This window comes from Protopterus annectens, chromosome 14.part0 (assembly GCF_019279795.1).
Source record: "Protopterus annectens isolate FY-2018-M chromosome 14.part0, PAN1.0, whole genome shotgun sequence".
Taxonomy (NCBI): domain Eukaryota; kingdom Metazoa; phylum Chordata; order Ceratodontiformes; family Protopteridae; genus Protopterus; species Protopterus annectens.
Window position 1 is genome coordinate 989,707,435 of NC_056748.1, and position 25,517 is coordinate 989,732,951.

A 25,517-nucleotide genomic window follows, 5' to 3' on the forward strand; every position below is an offset into this window, starting at 1 on the left:
TGCACTGTATCTCTGAATGTAGAGGATATTGTTATGGATGCAACCATAATGCACAGTTTTTAAACTAGTATTTTAAATCACACCAACCAGGGTGAACCAAACAGTGGCAAAGGCTCATATTAAAGGACACAAATCGTGTAAAAAACTGAAGACCATTTATTGTGAGCGCTTTTGCAGTCAAAAAACACTGCCTCATCAGACATTACATTCCTTTAGACTGCTTAAATACATCAATCAACCAATAAAAACAATTCAACAAATAATTATGTAAAACAAATAAATGTGTAATACCTAGTAAATACTTCTCCATCCTACAGAATGGACAGAAATGCATTGCAAAAAATAACTACTTCTCAGTTCAGAACAATAAATCTTAGAACACACAACAATACTGTCATAATATAACAGTAGCCTCCCATCTAAAAATAACATTACTTCTAAAATACATTACTTATAAAAAATACTTACACAATTTCTTGGCTTTCAGGACCAGTTTAATAGAGACCCTATCATTCAAACCCCGTCCTCTATTAGCCCCAAATGAATAATCCATCTAATTTCGGATGTCTCTGACAAATTCCTATCATCATCCCCATGCTCACTAAATTTAATAGTTTCTACCACTAAAAATTTAAAAGTATATGAAACATTATTTTGCATAACATGTCTAGCTAATGCATTAGTGGTAGACATGATATTCATGTTGTATAAATGTTCCCCTTATGCGATCATGTAAACGTCTATCAGTTTTACCTACATAAAACGATAGACAATACTCACAATAAGCTGAATTCACCAAATGACAGGTATTACCATCTGTCATTGGTGTGATGTTAAAAATAATAATAAGAAGTAGAAATTGAATAGTAAGTTAAGTATTTTTAGAAGTAATGTATTTTATAAGCAATGTTATTTTTGGATGGGAGAGCTACCGTTATATTATGAGAGTATTGTTGTGTGTTCTAAGATGTATTGTTCTGAACTGAGTAGTTGTTATTTTTTGCTATGTATTTCTGTCCAGGAAGGGAAAGTATTTACTATGCATTACACCTTTATTTGTTTTACATAATTATTTGTTGAATTGTTTTTATTGGCTGCTTGATGTATTTAAGCAGTCTAAAAGAATGTAATGTCTGACAAGCAGTGTTTTTTGACTGCGAAAGCGCTCGCAATAAATGGTCTTCAGTTTTTTTACATAATTTGTGCGCTTTAATAGGAACCTTTGCCAGTGTTTGGTTCACCCTGGTTGGTGTGTTCGGACTTTATCATTTTGCAGTAAGTAAACCATCTATCTTGTCCGCTTTTGTTGCTGTTATAGTATTTTAAATCAGTCAACCTCATCAAGGCATGTATATACACATCCTGCTGCATCTGACCTGTCTGCTATAGCAGCAACTGTTCAAAGTCCTGACTGCATGAAACATTACTTTTTCTTGGTATCAGTGGGAGCTTTTTAATGTCAGATATATCCTGAGACTAAGAACAGGTGAGTTGTGTGAAATCATCCCGAATCAAATTTTTTCTAGCTTATGTAATGAAGGGCTCGCACTGACATGGTGACCTCTGCAAAGTCATCCTTGCCCAGACATTATAAGGTACAAGACTCTAAGCAAATAGTCCTAGACTTAGAAAATGCAGCTTGGTTGAGAGACCATGAAAGTGGGAAGATACGACATCATCCACTGGTGTATTTTATTAAATGCAGTATAAATCTGATTAAACTTCTTATCTTGAGAACTAGAGAAAACAGATCTAAATGGTGCCCAAAATGTCAAGCAGATTTCCTGTTAAAAAGACATTATGGGAGAAATTTATGAGACATCGACTTGGAAGCTTCTCCCATCTCTGGAACTTCTTAAGTTGCTCATCCAAAACATCTACATCATGTACACAAGCTCTCTAAATTAAAGATAATGTAGGGCTGACACATGGGGAACTATAAGAAACCATCAACAATGTCCTTAGAGACAGGATCACAAGAAACGGGAAGCAACAGCTCTTCATCCTCCTACACCGGGATGAGAACTTCATAAGCTCAGAGCCTTTTTAAACCTCTGGAAGGAGATAAGACTAAAATCTCCTTTGCACCCCTAATCCATTCTAATGCTGGCTATGACTGGAGAGGTGGTGGCACTTTCTCCACTGGTACCAGCAATTGCACTGGTATCTGGCATTATGCCTCTAGAACTATTTTTGCAAACACAGAACAAAGACCTGTGGCTACTGAGCTGGCTAAGGACTTGCACAGCGCTGATAGACCAGTCAAAGAACAGAAATCTGGAGCCCACGACAATGCCTGGCATGCCACATCTATTAACAAAAATCATCTGTGAAATGGACCTTTGCCTCCAAGCTTCAGTCCAGGATTATTAATTACTGCAGTTAGATAACCCCTACTTCTGCACCATTGCTTCCAGCAAGAATAATGCTGAAGATCTCTCAACTTCCGAAGATAGTCCCTGCAGGAGGCTGGTACAAGGCAGCTGTAGAAGAAGGACTTGGTTCAATACGGTATTGGTGTTCATGGGAGTGACAAATGCATAGGTACAAAATGCACTTGACTATGCACTGTACATATGCTTTACCTAAGAAAAACTTTCTATGGTATGAGCTATCTGCTTACATTCTGAATATTATACAGAAGCTTGACTGGGTCTCTAATCATAATTTTATGTTATAAATGGAGCTTTATCTCCTGATGTACTTCGAGTTGCATGTAAAGTGTAAGTGGTATGAAGTGTTTTAAACTCTTGAAAGCTCTAATAAACTTACAGTTGCTACAGACACCTAACAGCTTCAAAAGTCATTAGATACTTCCATCTCTCCCCCCCGCCCCACTTTGTGAAAGTGTTAAGTATAATACAGCTTCCAAAGTTGAAAAGGTACTTCCAGTGCTGTTCTATGGTGACAACCAACTATGCTGCATCATGCCACCTTATCCTAAAAGCTTAAAAGGTGTGTAACAAACTTTGTTAGGCACCTTTGGAAGGTGTTATGACCTGGACTTTCCCTGTAGCACTGCATAACTGGCTTATCTTTCTGCCAGGTTTGGACTGTAATGAACATTTTCCACGTACTACTACAACACTACAATAAACACTGGAATATGGAAGTTAAAAGCTTCAAGTGAAAAATCTAGGTTTGTTTTACAGTAGGAGAAAACTGAGAAAAATAAATATGCGGCACATCCTCCATATATTCTACAATGTATTATTACAGAAATGAACAATATATACACATGTAATCCCTTACCTGTATTAAGTATTTTATCTGCCATCTTCTGAAGAAAAGATGGAATCTGGTGTTGTACAACAGTGTATCTTTGATCCCAATACTTATCGTTATAATCTTCTTGAATCTTCTCTTTCTGTAGCTCATGTTCTTCAACCATAAACTCACTACAAAGAGAAAAGCAGTTTTTTTTTACATCTCAATTATCCATTTACAACAAAAAGAGTAGATTCCACAAAGCCAAGTATGAAGAAAATATTGATCCTTTTCTCTCTTTTGACTCTGATATGGGTATGCTAGTGATGGGTTATAAATGCATTTTCCTAGTTTATTTCTTTCTAATCATTTTTTTCAGATTCCCATCTTGTCCCAATTATTCCATCTTCCTGGTTTCTTCATGCACTGGTAGTGATACACTAGGACAAGACCCTTTACTGGCAGAATATACCCTACACAGGAAGCCCATAGGATCAGCAGAAGTGTGCATTATCAATACACAGCAGAGAAGGAAAGGGATACTTGGGGCTGTCATACTGCTGGGCCTTGCTGAGGAACTATACATGCTCTCAACAGTAAGTCCTTGCATATTCCAGATGTGCCAATGAGGGGGTGTAATGGCTAAACAAAGGGTGGTTCCCACTTATGTGGTGATGTCACCTCCGCTCAACCCTTTCAGTATGAGCATTTTATTATGGTGTCTAGCATACACCATGAACCTGTAATATTATCCACAATCCCAGGGCCTGCAAACCTAATCAACAGCCCTAGAAAGAGGTGAAGAGGCACAGCCTTTTCACCCCCTTCTTTCTCTCTCTTGACCCCAGTCAGTTCCTCCTGTACTCAGGTTATTAACTGATACTAGGTCACATGGGTCACAGCCGAGGTTTCATCCCTGTATATCATGGAGTTGAATGTATTTAATTTAGTTACCAGTATTTATAAATGTATTAACTTGGAAACTGGCTCAACAACAAAGGAAATAAAAGGCTTGTCAGTCTCCATAAAGTACAGTTTTGTGCCTACCATAAATGTAGATGTTCGAGTGTATACCCTGCTGCAGTCATCACACTTGGGTTATCCTGCTGTCAGGTGGTCCTGCAGTCGGCACGAATTCCAAAGTCTTGGTTTGGCGTCGGTTGCTGTCGCTTCTTCCCTGATGTCAGACCGCCAGGGGTATATCAGAGGCATCCAACACCATTTTCTTCAGTTTTTCTTGCCCCAGATGTCAGGTGCCCCTAACAGGTAGGCAAGATATATATATATATATACATATATATATATATATATATATATATATATATATATATATATATATATATATATATACACACATATATATATATATATATATATATATATATACATATATATATATATATATATATATATATATATATGTATATATATATATATATATATATATATATATATATATACATATACATATATATACATATACACATATATATATATATATATATATATATATATATATATATATATATATATATGTATGTATATATATATATATATATATATATATATATATATATATATGTGTGTGTGTGTGTATATATATATATATATATATATATATATATATATATATATATATATATATATCTATATATATATGCACATATATATATATATCTACATAGAGCTATATGGAAAAAATAAAACAAAAGCCTTAGGCACAAGCAAATACACCACAGAGAGTGGTAGAGATAAGTTCAGCTAGTTTAGAGGGGATGGAGGGAGGGCAACCTGGACTGCAGCAGGGTATACACGCGAACATCTACATTTATGGTAGGTACAAAACTGTACTATGTTCATCGTGTTACCCTGCTGCAGTCATCACACTTGGGTAGAATCCCAAAGCTAAGGATGGGTGGTGGAGTCAAACAGGGTTAGAGGAGGCTAGAAGGCCCTGCAAAACTGCAGTGGCGAAGCCAGCTCTAGTCTTAGAGTAAAGTGGTAAGTGGTAATGTTTGGTGAAGGTGTGTACTAAACTCCAAGTTGCAGCTTCCAGAATATCCTTGGTTGGCACCCCCCTGAGGAAGGCTGTAGATGTAGCTGCTGCCCTGGTAGAGTGGGGCCTTATGGTAGCAGGAACTGGTTTTCCATGGTGGGTGTAGCAAAAACGTATGCAGTGTCCTATCCATTTGGAAATAGTTTGTTTTGAGATAGCCTTTCCTTGTGATGCTGTAGCATATGATACAAAAAGCTGGTCAGATTTTCTGAAAACCTTAGTTTTATCCAAGTAGTAACGTAGCTGCCTGTGAATGTCCAAGGAATGCAAGAGTCTTTCTCCTTTGTTCTGTGGATTTGGAAAGAAGGTGGGTAAATGGATGGTTTGATTTAGAGCCACACTGGATACCACCTTAGGCATAAAGGAGGGGTTAGTTCGTAGAGAAACTCTGTCGTGATGAAAAATGAGGAAAGGCTCTACTGCCATTAGTGCCTGAAGTTCTGAAACTCTTCCAGCTGAAGTGATTGCTAGCAGCAGGGCAGTCTTCCATGATATAAACTTTAAGTCAGCTGAGAAAGCTGGTTCAAAAGGAGGTAGCGTGAATTTTTCCAGGACAAAGTTGAGGTCTCAAGTAGGTGTTGGTGCTCTCCTGGGAGGCCTAATGTTCTTGGCCCCTCTGAGAAACTGCCTTAAAAGTAGATGTGAAAATAAGGGAGGATCCGTGTTGTAGTGAGCAGAAATGGCAGAGGCGTGGATTTTAATAGATGAAAAAGAAAGCCCGTCGTGTAACATCTCAGTTAGATATTGCAGAATCTGAGGTATGTCAGGTTGAAGGGTATTTTGGCCTTTAGCTTGGTTCCAGGCGCAAAACCTTTTCCATTTGTCTGAGTAGGCTTTCTTGGTGCTGGGCCTCCTGGCCTCCAGAATAACTTCCATAAAAGCTTGTGAGAGAGGAGTTGGCTGGTTGTTTAGGTGATTTGCCATGCAGCCAAGTTTAAGGTTTTGAGCTGGCTGTGTTGAATCTGATTGTCTTGCTGTGTGAGCAGGTGGGTAATTTGTGGTAGGACCCATGGTGGGCCCTGGGCCATATTCCTTAATAGTGGGTACCAGTGCTGGCGTGGCCAATCTGGAGCAATGAGTATCACTCGGGGTCTCCCCATGATGACTTTCAGTAGCACCTTTGTGAGAAGGGGTAGTGGAGGAAAGGCATATACTGTTAGCATTTTCCAACTGAATGAGAGTGCGTCCACTTTCCAGGCTTGCTGGTGAAAAGTCCTTGTGCAAAACTTGTTAGCTGATAGTTTTGAGGGCTGGCAAACAGGTCTATGTCTGGGAGCCCCCATTTTTGAGTTATCATTGTGAATACTTGTGGATCCAGTTTCCACTCGTGGGGATCCATGATGTTTCTGCTTAGGTCGTCTGCCAATGTGTTCTTTTTTCCTGGCAAGAATTGAGCTTGTAATTGAACTTGGTAAGCCAGTGCTGTGTTCCACAAGGTCATTGCTTGCCTGCATAGAGGGTAGGAGTGTGTACCCCCTTGTTTGTTTATGTACCACATTACTGTGGTGTTGTCTGTCCTTATGATAAGCTGTCCTGGATGCAAGAAGTCCTTGAAGGTTGTCAGAGCATTTTGTACAGCTAGCATTTCTTTTTGATTGATGTGCAGGTTCCTTTGATCTGCTGTCCATAAGCCTTGAACGCACCGTCCTGCCATGTGTGCCCCCCAGGCATAGTCCGATGCATCTGTTGTCATAGTTTGCCTGGCTGGGGGTAGGGTGAAAGGCTGACCCTTGTTTAGGTGACAAGCCTGTGACCACCACAGAAACTCCTGTTGAAGGCAGGGAATGAGATTTATCATTGTTTCCAAGCTGTGGCTGTGTTGAGTCCATACGCTTTTTAGGTACCATTGTAATTTCCTCATATGCAGTTTTGCAAATGGTATTAGTAGTATGCAAGATGCCATGAAGCCCAAGGCCTGCAGAATTTTTCTTGCAGGGAGTTGGGTCTTTGTTGCCACTGCTCTGAAGTATTGAGTTAATTGCAGTTGTTTGTCTGGAGTCAGATAAGCCGTCTGGGCCGTTGTATTCAAGCTGGCACCCAGGAATGTTATAATTTGTGAGGGCACTAGTTTTGATTTCTTTTCGTTTACTGTGTACCCTAGGCAACTTAGAAGATGTCTTACAAAAGCCAGGTGGTGCAAGAGAATGTCCTTGCTTTCTGCTTGGATGAGACAGTCATCCAGGTATGGGTATATTTGAATTCCTCTCTGTCTGCAGTATGCAATTACTGGTGCCAGGCATTTTGTGAAGACCCTGGGCGCAGTAGATAAGCCAAAGGGCAGTGCAGAGAATTGGTAATGGGTTGAACCTGCAATGAAATGGAGGTATCTTCTGCAATTTTGTCTGATAGGGACATGCAGGTATGCCTCCTTGAGGTCCAACGTTACTAGCCAAGCTTTCTTGCCCACCATGGGAAGAAGCTGCTGTAGTGTTAGCATCTTGAATTTGGGTACTTGCAAGAACATGTTTAAGATTGAAAGGTTCAGAATGGGTCTCCAAGCATTGTCCTTTCTGGGGACTAGAAAGAGCCTTGAGTAAAATCCCTGGCCTTGCTCCTGTGTAGGTACCAGTTGAATGGCTCTCATGTCCATGAGAGCTGTAATTTGTTTTTGTGCCTCTGCCCATTGATTTTGTGGCAGGTTTGGCATTCCTTTTATCCTTGGCAAGGTGTGGAAATGGAATCTGTATCCGTGTGAGATAATGTCTAGGACCCATTTGTCCTTTGTGACGATGTGCCAGTTGTCTGCAAAAAGTGTTACATTTCCTCCCAAGGGAGCTGCCAGGAGGGTTTTGCTTGGCAGTTTGAGGTTTGAGTCATTGTGTTTGCCTTCTAGTGGTTTGGGACCTGTCTTCTCCTCCCTTCTGTGTTGTAGTGCCTCATTGGCGAGGTTTGTAAGGGATTGTGCTTGTCCTCTGCCCCTTGGGCGCCTGTATTTACCCCCTCTGTGGTCTGTCAGAAGCTGGAAAGGACCAATTTTTTGTTGGCCAATTTCTGCTGAAGCGTGGGGGCTGTACCTGTAAGAAATCTTTGACCGTTTGCATAGATTTTGTCTTATCCTCCATTTTTTTTAAAACCTCCTCTGCTTTAACCCCAAATAAAACATCCTGCTGTAAGGGTGCATCCAGTAACTTTGCTTTAACATGATCAGGTAGAGATTGCTCCTTTAACCAAGCATGCCTACGTATAACAGACCCAGTAACAGCTGCTCTAGAAGAAGCTTCCAAGGCATCAAAACAACATTGTAAAGTATGTTTGCCCACCTGTTCAGCTGCATGCAGCAGATCTTGCATTTCCTTGAATTCAGACTGTTGAGGGTGCGTGCCCATCTTTTGTTTTATTTGAGACATTAGGAATTGCTGGTATTTAAGCATGTGAAATTGACAATTTAGTGCTCTCATAGCTAGAGTAGCTGAGGTGTAAACCTTCTTCCCCCACCTATCTAGTGCTCTGGAGTCCTTTCTGAGGGTACAAGATTTTTAGCCATAGAAGCTTTAGCCCCTTTGAGACCCTGGGAGATTGTCTCTGGATCAGCAGCAGGGCTTTTGTAAAGAAATTTGTGAGAGTCAGGCACTCTATAGTATCTATCTGGTTTGGCTGGAGAAGGAGGCAGAGAATCTGGATTTAGACTAGATTCTAAGAAGACATCATCCACTATGTCCAAAACTGGGGGGATAGCAAGTGGTCTGTGTTGGGGGAGTAAAAGAAACTCTCTGAGCCTTTTCTTTGAGTCAGAGTAGTCCTAACCTTCCCAGTGGAAATGTTCCCTCATGGTGTGTAAGGTTTCCCCAAAGGAGTAGTCTTCAGGGGGAGAAGCTGAGGGAATGGAGTCCTCAGCATCAGAATCTTCATAAGGGGGAAATGAGTAATCCTGTTCCTCAGAGGAGCCTGAGGAAACAGACACCTGATCAGAGGAGGCATAATCCTCCTCTTGTCTAGGCCTTTTGTCGGGGGGGGGGGGGGATCCTGATCATAGAAATCAAATCTTCAGCCATTTTAAGCATCTGTTTCTTAGGCATAGGGCCTTGACCTGGAGACTGAAGTGTAGGCTTTTTTGGTTTTAGAGGAGTCTTAAGTTTAGCATAAGATTTAATGGTGAGGGTAGTCGGTCTGAAGACACCTTCAGAAACCGGCTTCCCCTACTGCAATGTCGTCGGCAGGGCCTATGGAAAATGGCTGCGTCGGCCTAGTAATCTCTGCTGGGGGGTCCGATGCGGCCTGGGGATCCAATTCAGTGGTAGCCAGGGGCTGCATAGGCGCCTCACTGAAAACCGGAGAACTGGCGACCGGGCCAGCCGAGGCCTCGGAGTCTGGCTTGCATCTAGGCTGCCGGTCCTTATCCTTGTGTTTTTTTATGCACGCCAGTAGTCGGTTGCTCCGACGGCATAATGTAATTAAATTTTCTACCGAAGTAGTGTCGTGCGAAATCAAAACGACGCTTTATAGTCCGCTTATTGAACCTAGCACAAAACAGACAACCAGTGACGTCGTGGTCTGGGCCTAGGCAGGGTATGCAAAAAGAATGAAAGTCCTTATGAGGTATTTGCTTCCCACAAGAAATGCAATTGTTAACTTTTTCCGACATCGGACTGAGGCAAGAAAAAGTTCCCCAATGGGGTACTTACCTTTGAAGACTTCGGACTGAAACTCGATTCGAAAATCTCAGGTGTTGGCCGACCGGCACTTGCGAACTGCTTCTGCTTCAGGCACCGCGCGGCAAGAAAGACTGAAGAAAATGGCGTCGGATGCCTCTGATATACCCCTGGTGCTCTGACGTCAGGGAAGAAGCGACAGCAACCGACGCCGGACCAAGACTTTGGAATTCGTGCCGACTGCGGGACCGCCTGACGGCAAGATAACCCAAGTGTGATGACTGCAGCAGGGTAACACGATGAACATCACAGTTTTTTGTTCACAGGTGTGCACCAGGCTAATGGCCCTGGAGCCTTTACAAGCCTAGCCCATAGGATTACCCTGGCATAGTGCCACCTGACCCTAGTTCCTAGTGCCTCTGTCGAGTAGAGCGACTGGAGTGATCCCCGGGGTGAATTTTCTATTTCCCATTCACTCATCAAGAGAGGGCCAGTGAGGTGCTCTGCTTGACATGTATGGGAAGTCACAGCACAGGGAGTCTCTGGGTTCTGAATCTGTCCCTCCAGCATGTTCTGTTGACTGTGGTAATGAGGCTGAGGTCTCTGGAGCATGTGGTGCGGAGGGATTGGGATTTCTTTAGATGTAGCATTTCTAACAGAGCTGGGTCAGACATGGCTTTGAAAGTCAAGCACAGATCGCCTCTAAGTAAGTGATATGAGGCAGAAAATAGTTGGAGTTTTTTGAGCCTGTCCATATTGTACTCGATGACTGGCCTAATGAGGGAAGAGTAGAGGGAGACAATGACCTCTTTCTTCCTGAATGCAAAACCCTTAGTAATGAGATGTGCCACATTTCTTTCTGACTACAGTGGCAATGTGGTGGTCAAAAGAGAGGCTGCTGTCAACCATTGTTCCTAGATCTCTTGTAACGCCTTCTGTGTTCAGTGGACTACCATCAATGTGGTAATTCAAAAGAACCGGGTTTTTTCCAAGGGGGATGACAACACATATTTTGGCATTGAGCTTAAAGCCATGGTTCTGACACCAGTTGTTGGTCTCACTGAGGCCTTTCTGTAGGATGTCAACTGGGGAGTTAATAATAGCTCCCAACTTGCAATCGTCTGTGAACTTTGTCAGTCAGAGTCCTTTCATGCTGGCCTGGACTTCAGAGAAGTAGATACCAAACAGGGGAGGACCCAGGACTGAACCATGTGGGACTCCACTCGTGACTGGTCGACGGTCGACAGTCTGACTTGGAGTCAGCTGCTTTCACACTGTGGGTTCTATCTGTGAGCCAGCTTGCAACCCACCTATTAATATAGGGGTTGATGCCTAGCTTAGTGAGTTTTTCTATGATTCCTGAGTGGGGAATGGTAGCAAAGGCCTTGGCCAGATAAAGGTAGGCTGTGTGAACCACCTTGCCTTCATCCACAGCTCTGGTGACCGACTCAAAGAAGTCGACCAAGTTGAGCAGGCATGATCTACCCTTCACAAAACCAAACTGTGTAGGACCCAGAGTTTGGCGATTTCCTATATCCTTGTTTATCAGGTCCATGATGATGCGTTCCATAGCTTTGCATATCAGACTAGTCAGGCTAATGGGGCGATAGTTCCCGGGGTCCGTAGTCACTCCTCCCTTGTGGAGAGGGGTGACTGCAGCAGTGCACCAATCTGTAGGGACAAAGCTTGAGGTGAGGTTGTGATTGAACAGGGCACACAGGTGAGGTGCCAGTTCACTCTGTAGTTCATGCAGAACACAGCTAGGAATATTGTCAGGTCCCACAGAAGCTGTATTCTTGGCCTTGGACAGTGCTATTTTTACCTGCGCAGCAGTAATACTGGGTGCCTGGCAATCTACTGGTACTGTGACTGGTCCTTTGGGGGGGGGGGTAAAGTTGGCACTGAATCTGTCAGCCAGTATATTGGCAATATCTGTTGGCTTGGTATAGGAGGTACCATTGTGCAGTAGCTCAGCTTCTTTACATAACTAAAGAAGGCCTTGTGGTTGTCTTTACTATCTGCTGCAATTCTGTTTTCATAACTAGCTTTAGAGGATCTGATGAGGGATCTCAACCTTTTGTTGAGGCTGATAAGGGAGTTTTTCCAGTCTTGAGACTTCACCTTATTCCGCATAAGTTTCCTCCTCCTGTTGTAGAGCTTGTTTATGGCAGAGGACCACCTAATTGGCTTCCTTTTTTTTTTGAGACAAGAGTCTTGGTTCTACTGGGTATGAAGAGATCCATGCATTTGTGTATGTGTTACTACAATGTGCATTGCTGTATGATTCGGCAGTTATGCAACTATTCTCCATTTGCATGGGTGCAGTGAAGTTAGCCACCTCTGTTTTTAGGAGCCCAAAGTTAGTTTTGGAGAAGTTTTTCATAGTGGTTAACTTTGGGGGGGGGGGGGGTGATATGGATTTCCAAGGTGATTAGTTTGTGGTTGGATCTAACCAGGGAGGAGTTTACTATTGGTGTAGAGCAACAGTCACTCATGTTAGTAACGACCACATCAAGGATGTTGCTACCTCTAGTGGAGGTAAGAATGAGCTGGTCCACGGCATTAGAATTAATGAATTCCAGAAAGTGTTGGGCAAGTGTACTGGTACATGAGTAGTTTTCCCAGTTAATGGAGGGGAAGTTGGAAGTCACCTAGTATGAGAGTATTATGTTAGACCCTAATATTCTCCTGGGTGCTTAGGAACGTGGAGTGTGAGTCTTGGGACATGGTAAGGGACCTATAGCAGGCTACGACTTGAATCGTTGTCTTACCCAATGTTAGCTGCGCCTTTAGTATCTCAGATGCGTTATGTTGGGCTATCAGGTGTGTGCGTCCTTTATGAATATGGAAACACCACCACCTTTAGAGCTTCAGTCCAAGTTCTGGGGCCGAAAGGTGTGGAATGAGTTATAGCCTGGTAGTGCAGGGGTGCTTTCTGCTGCCTTGAACCAGGTTGTTACAGCACAAATGTCGATGTTCTCCATTTTAAGGAGTGCTTTGAGTTAGTGCATTTTGAGATTTAGACTTCTAGCATTGAGCAGCATGACCCTCACATTGCATTTGTTTGTAGCTGTTATGGTGGTAATTTGGTCTTTGGAACACCACCTACAAAAGGCACTATAGGGGTGGCAACAGCCTTGGCCAGTATCCAGAAGCCGAGGGGTGACAGATGCAGGCCATCTATGGCCAAGCATCAAGGTCTGTCAATTATGTCATCCCAGGCAAACTGATACTAGATCCCCTTAGAATGACACCAGAAACGTAGGCAGTTTTTGAAATCAATCATTTTCTGCTTGTACTGTGGTAACATTCTGGGTGATGATGGGATGCTGCTCAGGGCTAGGGTCATACCCGCCTGGGCTACATAATCCAAGAGCTCAGACATGTCTCTTTTCATGCAGTGCAGGGAGGTACGTCTTAGGTCATTCACACCCACATGTACAATGACAGAGTCATATTTGTACCTGTTGTTGAGGGACCTGAGTGAGTGCGTTATGTGGCAGATCCTGGAGCCTGACAGGCAGCTGACTGCTACTTTCTCCTTATTCAACCTACTGAGTGAGACATCAGTGTGCCTCACTATCGAGTCACTTATGACTAGTGTGTTGGGCATGCTGTTTTGCCTTAGGGGCTTTGGTTGAGTGGCATACTGTTTAGAAGAGTTATGTGTCTCGTGATTAGTGTTGTGCTGTGGTGGTCGAGTGGGTTTCTGCCTTGGATGTCTCTGCTGTTTGGGAAGATTTTTATTGAGAGCCTGAGCGAAGGTGGATGTGTGGTTTGTGTTTTTATGTGAAGACAGAGACAGTGTGTGTTCTGGAGGGATATGTGTTCCATGTGGTGTGGTGCAAGTGATGACCTTCTCCTCTTGATCAGCTATTCTGGTCTTGGCTGGAGAGTGCATGGCTTCCAATTTGGATACGTAAGTGCATTTCTCGCAAGTCTGAGTGTTGGGAGGTAAGAGGAGAGGGTTGTCAGTGTACATGAGGCAGTTGCTACATTGCCTCAGGATTCCCAAGTTCAAAAGGTTAATAGGAGAAAGCACAGGGAACTGACCTTTAGACATGCCTGGAGGGGTGGGCATTAATAAGTAGTACTGGAGCTGTTTCCTTGTAGAACGTTTAGTGCTGGTAGCACTTTTGTGTGCTACAATAATTGCTACAAGAAGTCTGGCAGAATGCTAAACTAATAAGCTAGTAAAAGTGCAGGAGAGGAGAGAACTAGCAGATCTAAGCGAAAAATTGAAGAGCAGACTTTGGCACCACTCAGAAGCTTACAAACAGTCCTGGATACAGCAAATCTGTATCTGGACTAGACTAGTTACAGGAAAGGCGGGAAAAGTGCAAACGCGGGCTTTTAAACCAGAAAGTTGAAAGAGATGGAAAAAATGTTCAAATGGCCAATAAACTACAATTTCTGGGCCAGGAACCACTCCTCTTGTGTTAGATAGGCTACCTAGTGCTTACCACTCCCACTGATAAGCTAGAAGGCTTCCCTCCAACACAGAAAGGCTTGGGGGGCCACAGAAGCTTACCAACAGTCCTGGATACAGCAATTCTGTATCTGGACTAGACTATTTAGAAGAAAGGCAGGAAACAAGCGCAAACATGGGCTTTTAAACCAGAAAGTTGAAAGTGATGGAAAAACTGCCCAAACGGCCAATAAACTGTAATTTCTGGGCCAGAAACCACTCCTCTTGTGCTAGACAGGCTACCTAGTGCTTACCACTCCCGCTGATAAGCTAGAAGGCATGCTTTATCCTGAAGGTGATAGCACAAAAAATAGGACAGCACTGCATTAGGTCCTGGAAATAACCCTTGTTTGATGTGTTCTTGTTGCCATTTAAAATGTTTTGGCTTAGATTTCTGGGTTAAATATTGGCAGCCTACTATCTATCTACCTACACACACATACACAAAGTAAGAAAGAAAAATGGCTGACATTCATTTGATCTAAAGCAAAAATATCTAAAAGTTGTTTTTGATGCAAAATATCTAACAGTCACAATACTGAAAACATGGATTTTACCTTTTTTCACTGGTGTGTGCTTTCAGAGCTGGTATATTGTATCAGATGAGTTTTGATATTCTGACATTTCTGACATACATCTCTCTCTCTCTCTCTATATATATATATATATATATATATATACATGTATTTCTCAAAACACACATATACAGATACATACACACACAGAGATGATATATATATATATATATATATATATACATATAAACACTTGTACATACCCACAATTTTATATATATATAAAATACACACACACACAGACCCACACACGCACACACACACACAAACAAACAAACACACACATAGTGGGGATGGGTTATTATAAGCTTAGTGTGTCCTTTTGCATTTTCCTTCCTCCACCCACAGACTATTAGATTAATTGAATGACTAGTTTAGCCTCTGCCAGAGATACTATCTAGTCACACACAGATCTGCAGTCTCTGCAGCAATGAAATTACATCTTCTTCAGTAACTACCGTTTCAACAACTGCCCTGCCATCTCCTCTCTAGTCCAACATAATACTAATAGCAGACTCCTTAAATCTTCCGACAAACTCCTACTAAAAGTATCCAACTCCCACAACCAACATGGTGACTCCCTCTATTCTCACAGAACAGCCAAACTCTAGAACACCCTTCCAGACACAAAAACAAAAAAATCCAGTACATAACCAATTCAAATCACTCCTAAAGGAACACCTCACCAGTCACTGGCTGTGCTCCTGCCTCTCACCAGGTTAATCTACTTCCCCACCCTTAGCTACCTTTATCACCAGACCATTTAACATCCCTTTTATAAACTTTAACTTATATACTATCTACTGTTTTCTCTTGTACAGTCCTAGTGACTGCATTATATTTACTGCTCCTGGGTTGTTCCTGCAACTATAATGGTACAGATCTACTGATTGTATTATACTTGCTGTTGTTTGTTTGTACTATTGTGGAGTTTTCCCCCTGGGACTCCACTAGTTAAAGGGATCTTGATTTGTACTGTTTCTAGATGCTGTAAAATAATTACTATTATACTAATATTTACTGTTACTACGTTTTGCATATTGTGTTATATTAGTGTGGAGCTTTTCTCCCCGGGTCTCCGCTGAAAGCAGGTCTCTGGCCCAGTCCGACATACCCGGTCAACAAATGTAATAATAAAAAAAAAAAAAAATAAATGTACTTTTTTTTTTTTTGTAAAACTTTGCGGAATGATTATCCCAGCCTAGGCAATTGGCTTTTTTTATGCGTGTTACTACATGCTTTTTCAATTCACTGGTGATTATTTTTCATATAGTGTGCATGCAGACATACCTTTATAATCAGACATTTTTCCTCATTTCACAGGACAGCATTGCTTTGGGCAGTTGCATCTTGCAAACAAACCCACTGAACTGCAAATGTCCTAATACTGCAGAAGAATAAAATCTTATAACTTTTTAATAAACATGTCAGACAACTTTGAAACTCAATCTTGCTATTCTACTAAAAGTATTTTTCCATTATCTGAAGCCCTTCAGGAATCACAAAGTAAATGTTTGTATGGTATTGATTGTATCCAACTGAACTTATTTTCGTTTTTCTTCCCTGCACTGTGGTAAAATGTTTTGAGTTTTCACTCCTTTCCTGAATATCAGGCTGCAGTAGAATTATACTGATTACCATTTGAAAGCTGAGGGAAGTGTAGTCTCTATATTTCCTCATGTTTTCCTACGTATGTGCATAAGTATGCATGCAATATTTTTAATTGTTTATTTATTTGACATTTGTTAACCGGGTTGGTCCAACTGAGCCAGGAGCCCATCTTCAGTGTCAACCAAGGAGAAAAGCTCCAAGAATATACAGTCATGCAAAAAATATAGACAAGTACAAAGTGGTCAAAAATATACAATCAACATAACAGAGATATAAGAAATAGTTCACAGCACAATGATCAATAAATTGAGTATAACATTCATTCAGAGGTGTACAATGTAAATAGGAAAAACAATGAAATTACATTACAGTAAGAAAAGTTGTAGTAGAGTAAGGTGAGTAAGTGATATAGTTGTCATGTAGGGATTTGGTATGGGCAGGACCAAGTCTTTTGAAGATAGTATTTTAACTCTCTTTTTAACTGATGTTTATGGAAAATGTATCTTATATTGAGGGGAGAGTGTTCCAAACATGAGCTACTGAGTACTTATACAGGGACTTTCCAATGTTTTTTGGGGGTTTGTAAATATCTAGAAGGTGTTTGTCAGTTGTCCGGAAGTGTCGGAGAGGGGTGTAGTAAGATACTAATTTGAAGAGGGTGGGACAGGAAGAAGGATTACAGAGAATAAAGTGTGTGATATGTAATTGAGGAAGCAGTAGATGATGAGAGAATTCAGGCCACAGAAGTGACTTGAGGGTGAGGCAGTGATGAGAATTGTGAGGAAGGTTAGTGACAAATCTGGCTATTTTACTGTACATTTGCTCAAGTTTAGACAAAACAACCCACCCTGGTGGAATCACAAAATCAATCGGCTATATAACAGGAGGAAGAAAATAGTGGCAAAAATCAGGAGATGCAGCACCCAGCAGGATAAAAGCACACTTATCAAACTAAACAAACAACTCAGAAAACAAATAATGTCTACCAAAGCCAAATTTGAGGTACGTTTGTTCTCCTAGGCCAAGGACAACCACAAAGAATTCTTTAGCTATGTCCGCAACGTCAAAGGCAATACACAATTGTAGCTCATTGTAAATGGAACCACCTATAGTGAGCCAAAAGATATAGAAAACCTCCTCACTGATAAATTCAGCTCCAACTTTACTCCTCTCTCCCCCTCAACCTTCCCTCAGGAAATGTCATCAAATATAACTCCCCCTACTATCACTAGGGAACAGGTCCTTAATGCTCCCTCTAAGACCAAGCACACTGCATCAATTGGCCCAGACAATATCCCAGGATGCCTTCTAAATAGCATGAAACATGACCTATCAGGGCCTCTGGAATTACTATTTAACTGTAGCCTCCAAACAGGCTTTGTGCCTCATGAATGGAGAAATACAACAGTCATCCCTCTGCACAAATGTGGGCCATCTACAGACCCTGGAAACTACAGCCCCATAAATCTCACTAGTCTTATATGTAAAGCCATGGAAATAATTATCATGGAGATGATGAATAGAGATACAGAAAACCTCCAGACACTGGACCCAATCCAGTTTAGTTTCGTCAAGGTCAGATCATGTCTACTCAACCTGGTAGACCTCTTTCAGAAGGTCACCAAAGCAATGTATGAGGGCAAAATCGTTCACACTGCCTACCTTGACCTAGCCAAGGCATATGACACAATACTCCACTTGGGCATTGTTGACAAGCTCAAGAGGTTAGGTACAAACCCGTATGTCACCCAGTGGATGGCAAACTGGCTCACAGACAGGACCCAGGAAGTTAGAAATGGGGAGTCCACCGCTACAGAGAGGCCAGTCACAAGTGGAGTCCCTCAGGGATCAGTCCTTGGACCTCTCCTTTTTGGCATTTACTTCTCAGAAGTCAAGGCCAATGTCAGTGGTCTCTGGCTAACTAAATTTGCAGATGACTGCAAATTAGGAGCTGTCACTGAATCTCACACTGACACAGATGTTCTCCAGGAGGGGCTGACACACACAAACAAAAAGAAGTTATGTACTCACCATAATGTTCCATGTTTGTTGTCCTTGATCTGGCATTCCTTCTTGCTGTTTGAGTTTGGAGCCAATCTTCGGCTCTGACTTGGCCGTATACTACAGCTCGAGAGCTTTTATTGGCCCGAGGCTAGCCCCTATTCCAGCATGCCTAGCGGTAGTTACCCAGATCTCGTTTGTGATAACCCAGTACTAGACCATACAAATAGAAAAGAGATATACTCTATTCTACATAACAGATGACACCTGCATATAAAGGTATAACACTATCCACAAGAGTAAGAAGGGGGAGTAGGACTAACCAAAAGGTATGGTAAAAAGGAAACCCAGCTAGTATAAAGTACAGTTTTGTACCTACCATAAATGTAGATGTCCGATAGGAATGCATCTGCAGTCCTTACAAATGGGTTGTCCTGTCGTCAGGCAGCCCTTCGGTCGGCCGGATTCCAAAGTCTGGGTCTGGCTTCGGCTGGTGTCGCACTTCACCCGACGTCATAGCTGCAGTTCTTCGGGTATAAAGGCATCAGCCGACGCCATTTTCCTCAGTGTTTCTTGCCCCAGATGCCAGGTGCCCTCTTGGATGGCTAAATTTGGATAAATGCCAATGTTTCCAAACAGTAGAGAGCAAACACATAAAATAAGCATGTATGTACATATATACAAACAAATACACCATAATAGATCCCCCCCAAGCTAGCTAAAAGATGGCAAATACCCTAGGAGTACCACAGAGGGGAAGGCGGGTGGGTAATCCTGACTGCAGATGCATTCCTATCGGACATCTACATTTATGGTAGGTACAAAACTGTACTATGTCCTTCAAGGATGCATCTGCAGTCCTTACAAATGGGTAGAATACCATAGCCAAACTAGGGGAGGAGGAAAAAAGAGATATTATGGTGCAGTTAGGATCCCTTGCAAAACAGCAGTGGCAAAACCTGCTCGGGATATAGAGTATAAAGGTAAATTATAATGCTTGGCAAATGTATGCACGGAGGTCCAAGTAGCAGCCTCTATAATGTCCTTGGTAGCCACCCCTCGTAAGAAAGCTGTAGTAGTGGCTATAGCCCTTGTGGAGTGAGGCCTGATGTTCTCTGGAATTTTCTTTCCATGGAAGGAGTAACAAAATCTAATGCAATTTCCTATCCACTTGGAGATTGTCTGTTTTGAAATTGCTTTTCCTTCCCTTCCTGTTGCATATGCTACCAGAAGCTGGTCAGTTTTTCTATTGCACTTGGTCCTGTCCAGGTAGTAGCGTAATTGTCTATGCACATCCAAGGTATGCAACAGTCTTTCTCCCCTGTTCTGTGGGTTGGGGAAGAATGTAGGTAGGTGGATAGCCTGGTTTAAAGACACTCTGGATACCACCTTAGGCATAAATGTAGGATTTGTTCTCATGGACACTATCTTGATGGAAGATCAGGAAGGGTTGCACTGCCATTAATGCCTGTAGTTCAGAAACCCTTCTTGCTGAGGTGATTGCCAGCAGGAAAGCAGTCTTCCAGGATAAGTATTGTAATTCTGCTGTTGCTGCTGGTTCGAAAGGAGGAAGTGTCAATTTTTCTAGCACAAAGTTCAAGTCCCATGCTGGCAACGGTGGTTTCCTAGGAGGTTTTACATTTTTAATTCCTCTGAGAAACTGCCTGAGCAGAGGATGTGAGAAGACCGGAGGATCCAAGCTGTATTCTGCCGAAATAGCTGATGCATGTATCTTGATGGAAGAATAGGACAGGCCTGTATGGAAGAGCTCTGCCAAGTACTCCAGGATGTTGGCTATGTTTACCAGTGACACATCTTTTCCCTTTGCAGTACTCCAAATGAGATATCTTTTCCATTTTGCTGCATAATTCTTTCTTGTTGAAGGTCTGCGAGCCTCAAGGATAATGTCTTTAACCCTTTGGGATAAATTTGGGTTAATTGCTCTTATGTAATGTTCCAGGCAGTCAGCTGCAGAGTTTTCAGGTTTGGATGCAGGATGTTGTAGTTGTTCTGTGTTAACAGCAATGGGATCAGGGGTAGTGTCCACATTTGTTCCCGAGACATGCTCCTCAGTAATGGGTACCAATGTTGTCTTGGCCAGTCTGGAGCTATCAGAATGATCCTTGGAAGTTCTTCTTTGATCTTCAATAGCACCTTGTGCATCAAAGGAAGTGGTGGGAATGCATATGCTGTCAGGTTTTTCCAACTGAAAGATAGGGAGTCCACCTTCCAAGCAAGTGGGTGGTACATCCTTGTGTAGAATTTCTTTAGCTGGTGATTGAAAGGGGATGCAAATAAGTCTATTTGTGGTAGTCCCCATTTTCTTGTGATGGCTTTGAAGATGTCCGGGTACAGCATCCATTCGTGGGCATCCGTGGTAGTTCTGCTTAATATGTCTGCTAGAATGTTTTCTTTTCCCGGTACAAAAATTGCTTGTAACTGAATGTTTGTATTTCAGAGCCACATTCCATAGGTCCAGTGCCATCCGGCATAGAGGGTATGAATGTGTGCCTCCCTGTTTGTTGATGTACCACATAACTGTGGTGTTGTCTGTCCTTATCACCAACTGTCCTTCTTGGAGAAATGGTCTGAATGTCTGGATTGCCAATTTTACTGCCAGCATTTCCTTTAGATTTATGTGCAGGTGCAGCTGATCTTGAGTCCATAAGCCTTGTATGCACTTGTCCAGCATGTGTGCCCCCCAACCGAGGTCTGAGGCGTCTGTTGTGATGGTTTGGCTTGGTTGAATGCTGTAGAAGGGCAATCCTGTGTTTGATTGACAGGCCTGAGCCCACCATAGGAACTCTTGCTTCAGGCATGGTATTAGTGGAATTTTGGTTTCTAGGCTGTGTTTGTGTTGAGACCATAAATTCTTCAGGTAGCACTGTAGCTTTCTCATATGCAGTCTGGCACGAGGGACCAGAATTATGCAGGATGCCATGAAGCCCAGGGCTTGCAGTACTTTTCTTGCTGTTAGATGGTTCTGCTTTGTTAATGCCAAGAAGTAGAGAGGAAGTTGTTCTTGCTTTTCTACAGTTAGGAATGCCATCTGCTTTGATGTGTCCAGCTCTGCACCCAAAAAGGTTATTCTTTGGGATGGTATCAGCCTTGACTTTTTTATATTGACTGTATATCCCAGGGCTTGCAGCAAGTAAATGACTCTTTGTAAGTCTTCTGTTAGCTTGCTTTTGTTGTCCGCTTGTATCAGGCAGTCGTCCAGGTAGGGATAAATTTGGATTCCCTGAAGTCTGCAATGAGCGATTACTGATGCCAGGCATTTCGTGAACACTCTGGGCGCAGTAGATAAGCCAAAGGGCAATGCTGAGAATTGATAATGCTCTGATCCTGGGAGAAATCTGAGGTATCTTCTGCAATTTGGTCGTATGGGGACGTGCAGGTATGCCTCCTTGAGATCTAGAGTTACCAGCCAAGACTCCTTGCCCAGCATGGGAAGAAGCTGCTGTAGAGTCAGCATTTTGAATTTTGGAACAATGAGGAATATGTTTAAAGCGGACAGGTCGAGAATAGGCCTCCATTTTTTCTCTTTTCTTGGTACCAGGAAGAGTCTAGAGTAAAATCCCTTTCCTTGTTCCATAGATGGTACCTTTTCCACAGCTCTCATTCTTACTAATTGAGCTATTTGTTTTAGAGCTTCTGCCTTTTGATTTGGTGGTAGGTTTGGCATTCCTCTTTTTCCTGGTAGAGTATGCAAATGAAACCTGTAACCTTGGTCTATAGTTTGCAAAATCCACTTGTCCCTTGTGATGTAATGCCAGTTCTTTGAAAATAAGGCTAGCCTTCCGCCTAAGGGTGCTGCTAGTTGTTCCCTGGTAGGCGGTGCCAGAGCCAAGTCACTGTGATTGTCCTGTTGCAGTGGAGGTGGCTGCGTCTGTGCCTCGCTGGTTGTTGCCCTGCCACTGGCGTCCCCTGTAAGCACCCCTGGATTGATTTCTGCCTCTTGAACGCCTATTCCTGCCTCTCTGTGCTTTAGAGGAGTCTGGAAAGGACCGATTTTTGGAGGGCCAGTTCCTGCTAAACCTTGGAGGTTGGACCTGTAAGAAGTCTTTCACTGTTTGTACAGATTTTGCCTTCTCTTCCATTTTCTTCAGTACCTGCTGTGCAGGAGAACCAAATAAATTGACCTTGTCCATGGGAGCATCTAATAGTTTTGATTTTACATGGTCCGGTAAGGCCTGTTCTTTCAACCATGCATGCCTTCTGATAACTGTGCCAGTCATGGCTGATCTAAAGGAAGCCTCCAGTGCATCATAGCCGCATTTTAAGGAATGGTTACTAACTTGCTGAATGTTATGTACCATTTCCTGAACATATTTCTTATCTAAAGGTTCATCAGAGGACAGTTTTTTAGTTAACTGATCAAGCATAAACTCCTGATATTGGATCATATGAAATTGACAGTTCAAGGCCCTAGCTGACAGAGTAGCAGAGGTGTATACTTTTTTACCCCATCTCTCTAAGGACCTGGATTCCCTTTCAGAGGGGAGGGGATTTTTAGCAGAGGTAGATGCTACTGCCTTAGGCCCCTGGGAGATAGTCTCAGGATCTGCAAAAGGAGCCTTGTATAAATGGTGATGTGTGTCCTGGACCCTGTAGAACCTATCAGGCTTAGCAGGGGCTGGAGGTAATGAATCAGGAGCAGTACAAGCATCATTAAATGCATCATCTACAACAGAAAGAACTGGAGGTATAGCTAAAGGCCTATGTTGTGGTAAATGTAAAAAGGTTCTAAGCCTTTTCCTGGAGTCTGAGAAATCTTGGCCCTGCCACTGAAATTGTTCCCTCATGGCATGTAAGGTTTCCCCAAAGGAAAATTCCTCAGGTGGAGAGGCAGAAGGGATCGACTCTTCGGCATCAGAGTCTTCGTAAGGGGAATAAGGAGCCTCTGGAGGGTCTGTATTGTCTGAATCATCAGAGGAATCATCCGTGGACACTGGCTCAGGGGGCTCTGCTCTAGGTCTCTTCTCTGGAGGTGGATGAGAGGCCCTGTCTGGATGAGGTTGGGATCCCCTGATTAAAGAAATGAGATCCTCTGCCAGAGAAAGCATCTGGGAACTGGAGCTGGGCCTGTGAGAGGGGGGCTTAACAGGCACAGTCTTAGTAGCTTTAGCTGCTTTAGCCCTGGCAAAAGCCTTAATGGACATGGCTGCAGGAGGCCTAGCAGCTCCACGTGCAGGGGTCGAAATATCCAAGGGAATAGTGTCCGATAATTCCTGAGAAACCACAACAGCAGGTTGGATTTCAGAAGCCGATTCTACCAGGTTAGAAGAGGCCTCGGTAGAAGGCATGGTTTCGGCTGAAGAAATAACCGCTTGCTCGGTTTCGGCCGAAACCGAGACACTCGCGGTTTGCTTAACCGCGGTTTCGGCCGAAACCGCGGACCGCGAGTGTCGGTCTTTTTCTTTGCGTTTTTTGGATATTTGAGTAGTCGGAGGATCCAACGGCATAATATAAGCAAAATCAGAGCCGAAAAACTGCTCAGCAAACTCCGACCGATGTCTAAGCGTCCGTCGGTTAAAAGAAGCACAGGCTAGACAAGCTGCTACGTCGTGGTCTGGGCCTAAACAAGGTAAGCAGTAAGAGTGGAAATCTTTAGGAGGTATTTGTTTCCCACAAGTTAAACAGTTATTCACTTTTTCTGACATCGGCTGAGGCAAGAAAGAGTCCCCAACGGGGTACTTAGCTTTTTAGAAGTCGTATTCGGTAGTAGTAATCTCTGGATCTGACCGACCGGCACTTGCGAACAGCTTCTGCTTCGGGCGCCACGCGGCAAGAAAGACTGAGGAAAATGGCGTCGGCTGATGCCTTTATACCCGAAGAACTGCAGCTATGACGTCGGGTGAAGTGCGACACCAGCCGAAGCCAGACCCAGACTTTGGAATCCGGCCGACCGAAGGGCTGCCTGACGACAGGACAACCCATTTGTAAGGACTGCAGATGCATCCTTGAAGGACATCCAATAAAAACAAGGGATTTCTCTTGATCCTCCAGGTAGGGGGAAGGAGGGTGGGATGGAAGAAGGAAGGCTAGAACAAGGACAACAAACATGGAACGTTATGGTGATTACATAACTTCTTTATGTTATGTTGTCCATAACTCGCCTTTGTTTTTGCTGTTTGGGACAGCGTCCCCAGCACCTGATTCTTGGGTGGCTCACTGGAAAAAACTCTTCAGGACCATGGAACCAAAGGATGCCCTGTTCCGGGAGGCCACATCTACTTTGTAATGAGTGATAAAGGTATGAGGAGTAGCCCATGTACCTGCCACACAGATCGGATACAAAGGCAGTCTGGCTTGAAAAGCAATAGAGGTAGCCAAAGCCCTTGTTGAGTGTCCTTTAATTTTTCCTGGAAGTTTTTGTTTACGCAAACCGTAGACATATTTTATAGTGTCTGAAAGTCACTTAGATAGAGTCACCTATGAGACTGCACAACCTTTCTTATTGTCCGCAAAGGATATGAACAACTGGTTAGATTTTCTGAAGTCCTTGGTCCTGTGTAAAGAGGAACGCAACAGTCTATGAATGTTCAATTAATGAAGCTTATACTCTGCCTTGTTGCCATGACTGGGGAAGAAAACAGGAAGCTCTACAGACTGATTCAAATTGTAGTCAGAACATACCTTGGGTAAGAAAGAGGGGTTGGTTCTGAGAGAAACCCGATCTTTATGGAAAAACAAGTATGGGGGATGAAAAGATAAGGCCTGTAATTCTGAAACCCTTCTGGCTAATTTCAACCAAGAAAAGGGTCTTACTAGTCAGAAATTTGAGCGGATAAGAAGCAGATGGTTCAAAGGGGGAAAGAATCAGAGTGTCTAAAACTAAATTTAGATCCGGGGGGGGGGGGGGGGTTCTCTTATTGGAGGTCTTAAGAGGGTAGTTCCTTTTAGGAATGCCTTGCATAGCCTATGGGACATGATATTGGACCCCATTTCTCCCATATGGAAATTAGAAATGGCAGCTAACTGAACTTGGATAGTAGCAGGAGCTGCTC

At 42.9% G+C, this 25,517-nt stretch overlaps 1 protein-coding gene across 2 annotated transcripts in view; it reads right to left on the minus strand.

Annotated features, from left to right (window-relative positions):
• The window catches only part of TUBGCP2 (tubulin gamma complex associated protein 2), a 1,158,397-nt gene that overhangs the window by 718,224 nt on the left and 414,656 nt on the right, over positions 1-25,517 (minus strand). For both annotated transcript variants that reach the window (XM_044056780.1, XM_044056781.1), the window contains exon 9: positions 3,253-3,398. In XM_044056780.1, coding sequence (XP_043912715.1) covers positions 3,253-3,398 — 146 coding nt within the window. The remainder of the gene's footprint in view (positions 1-3,252; positions 3,399-25,517) is intronic.